The sequence below is a fragment of the Physella acuta genome, unplaced genomic scaffold (genome assembly GCF_028476545.2).
Source record: "Physella acuta isolate Inbredline_101_S28 unplaced genomic scaffold, ASM2847654v3 ptg000800l, whole genome shotgun sequence".
Taxonomy (NCBI): Eukaryota; Metazoa; Mollusca; class Gastropoda; family Physidae; genus Physella; species Physella acuta.
In genome coordinates, this window is record NW_026732318.1 from 355,508 (window position 1) to 363,265 (window position 7,758).

At 34.0% G+C, this 7,758-nt stretch overlaps 1 protein-coding gene across 1 annotated transcript; it reads right to left on the bottom strand.

Moving 5' to 3' along the window:
* Nucleotides 1-819: 819 nt before the first annotated feature.
* Nucleotides 820-1,386, bottom strand: LOC131951115 (uncharacterized). The gene has a single exon (XM_059313401.1). The coding sequence runs from the start codon at nt 1,384-1,386 to the stop codon at nt 820-822; it is 567 nt and encodes a 188-aa protein (XP_059169384.1).
* Between the last annotated feature and the right edge of the window lie 6,372 nt (nt 1,387-7,758).

Sequence of the window (7,758 nt, forward strand, 5' to 3'; positions counted from 1 at the left end):
AATACTAAAAGGGGAGATAACTGGATTAATTACTAGCAATTACTCATTCAACTGGCCGTCGAAGGTGAACGGTCTGTCAATGCTGGTTGATTTCTTGGTTGAGCGTCGACCACCAACTAAGTAGGGAAAGATAACTATCTTTTACAAAAATATTTATTAAGTTTAACCTATGCAAGTTGTTTTATTTTTTTTTATTATCAGAGCATTTGAAACGTTAATATTTTAAAGAATGTGTTTATTTTACTTAATAAGAGCTCAATATTGTAGTAGTTAAAATCCGCCTACAAATTCTCCTGTACTGTGAGTCTCTAGCCTACCTGCAGTATATAATGTCCCTACAAATCTTCCTGTAGTCTCTAGCCTACCTGCAGTATAAAATTTCCCTACAAATCTTCCTGTAGTCTCTAGTCTACCTACAGTATAAAATTTCCCTACAAATCTTCCTGTAGTCTCTTGTCTACCTGCAGTATAAAATTTCCCTACAAATCTTCCTGTAGTCTCTAGTCTACCTGCAGTATAATATTTTCCTACAAATCTTCCTGTACTGTGAGTCTCTAGTCAACCTGCAGTATAAAATTTCCCCACAAATCCTCCTGTACTGTGAGTCTCTAGTCTACCTGCAGTATAAAATTTCCTTACGAATCTTCATATAGTCTCTATTCTACAGTCTACTTGCAGTATAAAATGTCCCTACAAATCTTCCTGTAGTCTCTAGTCTATCTGCAGAATAAAATTTCCTTACGAATCTTCATATAGTTTCTATTCTACAGTCTACTTGCAGTATAAAATGTCCCTACTAATCTTCCTGTAGTCGCTAGTCTACCTGCAGTATAAAATGTCCCTACAAATCCTCCTGTACTGTGAGTTAAACTTGTAGTACATGACCAGCTGTAGACCTGCGTGAACGTGAGTGCAGGTGTAGCAGAGTGTGGCGACGATGAGGTACAGACGCAAGTATTTTCCCCTGTCGCTAAACCCTGGGACCAAGACCTCGGTCAGGCCAGTTACAGACTTGACAAGTACGGTAGCCATCAGGCTAATGGAGATAGCCACAACTTGTTTGATAACGTGAATGTCTTTCTTGTTTAACACTCCAGACAAAGTTGTGAATTCATCGTTATTGTGATGATCTGAGGTATTGGTCTGTCGTGATTTATTTTGTGGCGTCATCAACTTTAATCTGATAGTCGACGCCTTAACGAGGGCGTTAGATAAGACGACGGAACAGCCGAGAACAATAAAGAAAACCGTGTTGGGATAGACCGTGTTGTTGACGAGGTTGTTGAACTCAACAACTGAACGGTAGTCCTTAGAGAACCAAGCAACAATCTGGGTGATGTTTGTCCTGGGGTTGACGGAAACCACAAACCCCGTTGTAGTGTACATCGGCAAAGATATAGCAAAGATCGGTATAAAAATAATGGCTAAAACTATAATGGTTCGTTGCACTGTAAAAGTATACCTAAATCTGAAAGCTATAACAATACAACAGCATTTAGTTACAGCGATGAAAGCTATAATAGAAAGAGAATAATCTAGAAAGAGGCCCTCGTATAAAAGAGCTAGCCCACCTAGTTGGACTACATTAACAGGGAGGTAATCCTGACCTCCACACAGTCCGATGATTGAAGCAACAGCTGAGATAAAAGCAAGGATCAGTTACAAAAAATCTGACACGGATAGCACCTGAAACGAAACGACAACACTGTCTTTGGTTTTCATCTTGGCGAATACGATAATGTTTACAAGGTTAGCGCAAATACCGAGACTTATCCCCACTGGGAAAACTGCAACAGAGATAATTGTCGAAAGTATTTTAAACAGGTAGTCGTCGATAACTCCAATGTCGGACTTAAATGTTATGGTGGCGTTGTTTGAACACATAATTAGACTGGAATGAGATCGTCGGAGTAGAAATTAAATCTTAAGTTTATTCAGCTCGGCACTAAACTAAAAACGTTGATTAATTAACTGCACATTTTGTTATCTTTTAGAAAAGTAATAAACAATAGACAAGTTTATATGAACAAAACAAAACCAACGTGAAGTCCTATCAGCAACAGTTGATGAATTACTAGCAGGTTTTAACTAGTTTTCAACATAACTTTGTTGGTGTACTATATAATGTTGATAGGCTACTGTTTATGTATTATTATCGTATGTCTATAGCTCATTAGCAAAATAATTTAGTTGGACTGTAAGGAAACCTTGTTGGACTGCTATCAAATGTTCATGTAACTCGATTGTTGATCTGCCTAATGTACACATACAAGACGCGTCAGTTTAGCATTACGTGTATAACATGAACCACAATATCAACATCTTTTGCCCCCACGCTCGACCAACTTCTGTAAAATTGAAAGAAACTTTTATCAGAAAGAAAATTAGAACACTATAACTGATTTCTAATCAATTTCATTTTTTTTTTAATTTGAAAATGATTGTAACTTTTTTCTTTCTGTATCAAGCTTACAAACACACAGGTAATTTAGCAAAAACTAAATATATCTACTTGATTGTGATTTATGATTATATACGTTTGACCTAACAAATTTAAAAGACAGTTTCAAATTTTCCGAATAAAGAGTATTTTCATCTATTTTTAAAATTATAAAAATAAATAAGATATAATTATTTTCGAATTGAAAATATAAAAAAAACTACAACATTGATGTTTTTATGTAATTAAAATGCACAAATCACAATGTACAGTGCAATTTAACTTGGCTTTTCTAGAAGGAACTATAATTAGTAGTTTTCTGTAGTAAGTTACCGGTAGAAAAAGAAAATAGTTACGTCAATAGAAAACTAAGGAATATAATTAGCGCTTGTGAATACCACCTTGTTAAGACTAAAAATTCAGGTCTGCAACTCCGACAATAGCGTACAATAAAAGGTCTTTGTGTGAGGGAATGAGAGTAGCTAAATCGTAACTTCATTCTTTGCAAATTTATCCGTTATTTAGTTTAATTATTCAGGGTAGCTAAAATCATTCAATGACTATTCCCTTTTTAAGATAAAGGTAAGCGTATAGTAGGAAATTTTCTGTCCATAGTTTCTGATTTTGTTTGGAAATGGAAATGTCAGTTACGTGTTTACACACACATGATGAGCAAAGGTGATATCTGAAGAATGTTGTAAAATAGTTATCATAAATTTTGTGAAACATAAAAGCGAAGAACAAAACCTGTTTTTTTTGTAAAAATAAATAAATAAATAAACATAAAAATAAATAGATACATAAATTATTGTAGTTTTATTTTCAGGCCAAAGCAACATGTGTTCGCCTGGTGTGTGACATTGGGTAGTTGAAGGGCCTGGTCAGCATAATCTCTAGCAGAGTTTCTTCCAGCCATCTCTTCGGAAAAAATTCTACCCCCCCCCCCCCCCCGAACGAAATGAAATGTATATAATTTATATAGAAAATATATACTTTTAACAGTGTCGTCGTCCCCGAAGAAAGTCTACCGCCCCCCCCCCCCCCCCGCGAAAATTTCAAGTGCCCCCCCCCCCCCTCCCGGAGAAAAAAGGCTGGAAGAAACACTGATCTCTAGTCAACTCTGTGTTACATCAGAGCTGAGTGGACTTTGCTATTGAACCCGATGAAGAAATCAGTTTATCTTTACCTCACTCTCCAGCACAGTCTAACAAAAACATATGCTAATATAGTCAACTAACGACTGTATGCTTTGTTATAATAACTTTAATACGTAGATAAAACTTACAAATGAAAATGTTACAACACTTAAAACTATCTTTAAAAACATATATTAAAAAACTAAAAAATATTAAACCACGACAATGACTAGTAAATCTTAGTATTAGCTGCTTTGAAATTCCTAACATAAACAATGTTTTAATATTAACGTTAAATTATATTGTTTCTTCCATTAATTTAAAGCTTCGAGATGAAATCAACATATGGGTATTGAATTTCGAGGTCCAAATTATAGAATCACTGTGGAAAATGGTACTAGATTTCACGCGTTTACTTAAATACATTTTTACAAGCTTTTATTAAGTTGGCAACGTCTGTTTGCTTGTGGGTTTGTGGCAAACCTTGTAACTCAATGTTGACCCACTTTTAATGCAGCTATTTCCTCTAAACCTTCTATATATGTTCGACTTCAATGACAATACAAGTCTATTTATGTTTTATTTTAATTAGATGCTTAGTTAGTCATTAAAAGTTAATTAAACGTTTTCGAAACTAAGGGGAGATAACAAAATTAAATCACTCGATAAATTGCTATATTCAATAACAGAAGGGGAAATAACTAGCTAGACGAATCACCCTAACGGTCTGGTGAGCTGTGGTTCACGCCGAATGTTTACAATCGTAGAGACGGTGGATCTAGTGAAGGCTCTTAGGGGCTGGTAATAAAGTTTTTAAACGATTTGAAACTAAGCGGAAGTAAAAACAAATTAGAACTAGCTGTCGTCTGAAAAATTTGGTCAAGGACGGCTGCTTTCACGAGGCAGATAATCGTCTTTTAGAAAACTCGATCTAGTGATGGTGTTTAAAACAAATATTTTTAGTCGTGTCCACTTCATAATTAGTCGTCACTAAAAAGTAGAAAATAAAACAAATATAAAAAACATTTCTAATAGCAAGCTTTTAAATGCACTGTAAATAAGAAAATAACACTAGTTTGCTTTCTTTCATAAAAGCTTTTGTTACTCTTGGAATATTTTACATATTTTAGCAAACAAAACGTTTATGAAAGAAAGAAAGCTAGTTTTATTTTCTTATTTTCAGTGTTTTTAAGCTTGTTGCGTTAAAAGTTTTTTTCTATTTGTTTTATTAAAAGCTTTTACTTAGCTTACAAAATATGCAAGCTTTTTGTGGGTTTGTGGCAAGTCTTATAACTCAATTTTGACAAAATTCCAATTCAGCAATTTTGTTCAAACCTTTCAAATACTTTCTTATTTAATGACAATGCAAGGGTATCTAATTTAATTTTTAAGAAAATTAAACATACGTTTAGTTGTTAGAGTGTAATTTTTATATTCAACACTCGGAGGGGAGATAACAAGATTAATTACTAGCAATTACTCGTTCAATTGGCCGTCGAAGGTAGTTCGAACTGTCTGTCAAGGCTGGTTGATTTCTTGGTTGAGCGTCGACCACCAACTAAGAAGGAGCAGATAACTATCTTTTAACACAAATATTATTAAGTTTAGCCTAAGTAGTCTTCATTTGAACGAATAACAAAAGAATGTAAATAAAACAAATATTAAACCTTTTATAATAACAGCCTTTAAAATACACTGAAAATAAGAAAATAAAAAAGCGCTTTCTTTGATAAACGTTTCGATTATAAAATAAATAATAAATCGCATGATCTACCAAATATTTTAATAAACAAAGCTAGTTTGTGTTATTTTCATACTTTCAGACCATTTTAAACCTTATTTTGATACATATCTTTTATATTTATTTTACTTAATAACAGCACGATAATATAGTTGTAAAAATCCTCCTACAAATCCTCCTGTAGTCTCTAGTCTACCTGCAGTATAAAATTTCCCTACAAATCTTCCTGTAGTCTCTAGTCTACCTGCAGTATAAAATTTCCCTACAAATCTTCCTGTAGTCTCTTGTCTACCTGCAGTATATTATCCTCCTACAAATCCTCCTGTACTGTGAGTTAAACTTGTAGTAAATGACCAGCTGTAGACCTGCGTGAACGTGAGTGCAGGTGTAGCAGAGTGTGGCAATAATGAGGTACAGACGCACGTATTTTCCGCTGTTGTTGAATTCTGGCACGAAGACCTCGGTCAGGCCAGTTACAGACTTGACCAGTACTGTAGCCATCAGGCTAATGGAGATAGCCACAACTTGTTTGATAACGTGAATGTCTTTCTTGTTTAACGATCCAGATACAATTAAAAAACCATCGTTATTGCACAGATCTGAATCATGGATGTGTCGAGATTCATTCTGTGGCGTCGTCATTTGTAATCTAATAGCCGACGCCTTAACGAGGGCGTTAGATAAGACGACGGAACAGCCGAGAACGATAAAGAAAATCGCGTTAGGATATACCGTGTTGTTGACGAGGTTGTTGAACTCAACAGCTGAACGGTAGTCCTTAGAGAACCAAGCAACAATCTGGGTGATGTTTGTCCTGGGGTTGACGGATACCACAAACCCCGTCGTGATGTAGATGGGAAGTGATATCGCGAGGACGGGGATAAAAATAACCACTAGAACTATAACGGATCGTTTCACTGTAAACACGGATCTGAACCTTATCGCAATGACAATACAACAACATTTTGTTATAGCAGTGTATGCTATGACAGCTAAAGAATAGTCAAGGAAAAGACTTTCGTAAAGCATAGCAAGACCGCCTAGGTTTATCACGTTAATCGGGAGGTAATCCTGAATTCCACTTAACCCGATTATAGTAGTTACCAAAGAGACTAAAGCAAAGAACAGGTATAAATAGTCTGAAACGGATAACACCAGAAAAGAAACGGTGACACTGTCTTTGGCTTTCATTCTAGAAAACACAATAATGTTTACAAGGTTAGCGCAAATACCGAGAAATATCACCACTGGCCATAAAACAAAATAAATAATAGTTAAAAAAATTTGGAATTGATATGCGTTGACAACTCCGATATCAGTTGTAAAAGCAATGTTGGTGTTGTATGAAGACATTGCACGGAATAAAATTCTACTTAATAGGACACAAATGAATCGCAAATGATTAGAAAAAAATATTTCCCGATTGTTTTAAAACTTGATGGGATACTTATGGATCGTCAAAATGTTGATGTGCTACCAGCATAAAGCGGTATCTAACAAAACCCTGATAGTGTTTTTGTTAAGCTGGAGAGATTGAAATTTTATTATACTGTTTAGCTCACAATAAATTTCTAAATTTAAAAAATATAACTATCAAAACTTAAACTTGATTCAATCTTGAAAGTACCCAAAATAAAATAACATGTCAAGTCTTTTTTTTTTCTTTTATTCTAATTATTTTTCGCGACACAGTGCAAGTCAAACGAAATATTTTTTCATTTAAAAGTAGTCTTGGATTTTATAAATTAATAATTAAAAATAAAATCAAAAAGATATTTTTTTTTAATTTCAATAATTAATTGAACAAAATATGTGTCTTGCGTTGAGTTAGTCTATCACGCGTCGACTTAATTGCATTACTTAATTACAGCCCAATTTTGTTGCGGAAACTATTATCAAGAAACAGTAATTAAATAAAAAATGTTTTTTTTAATTTTATTTTCAAGTTAAGGTAAAATTATAATATTTAAAAATATATAAACTAAAATATGCGTGGAAAAGTTGTAATTAATTTTGTGCTCTAGTCATTATATCGAAACAAGGATAATTATTTTAGCGTATCGTGTATTCTAAATTATTCTAAATTAGGAGTCGTTGTTTAAAAAAATTGTAATTAGTCACTGACAGAAAAGTCGATAAGAAGCCTCCATTAATTAGTGTATGTCAATCCCCTGCTTAGTATAGGCCGATCCGCAAGGACAAAAACGTCAAGTCTTTTATTGGGTCAATGCTATTCATAGTTGGTGGTTCTTTTGTAAAATGTAAAATTGTCAGTGTCACAAAAACGTATTTTGTTTTTCAGAAATAAATCAATTATTGCGTGTTTCTTTTACAGGAGATCGCTAAATTATGCTTCAGCTAAATTATTCGCCATAGATAGAGTTCTCTGTGTCTGTTGATATTTAGTTCTCCTATTGAATTTAAAACTCCCATATATCAGC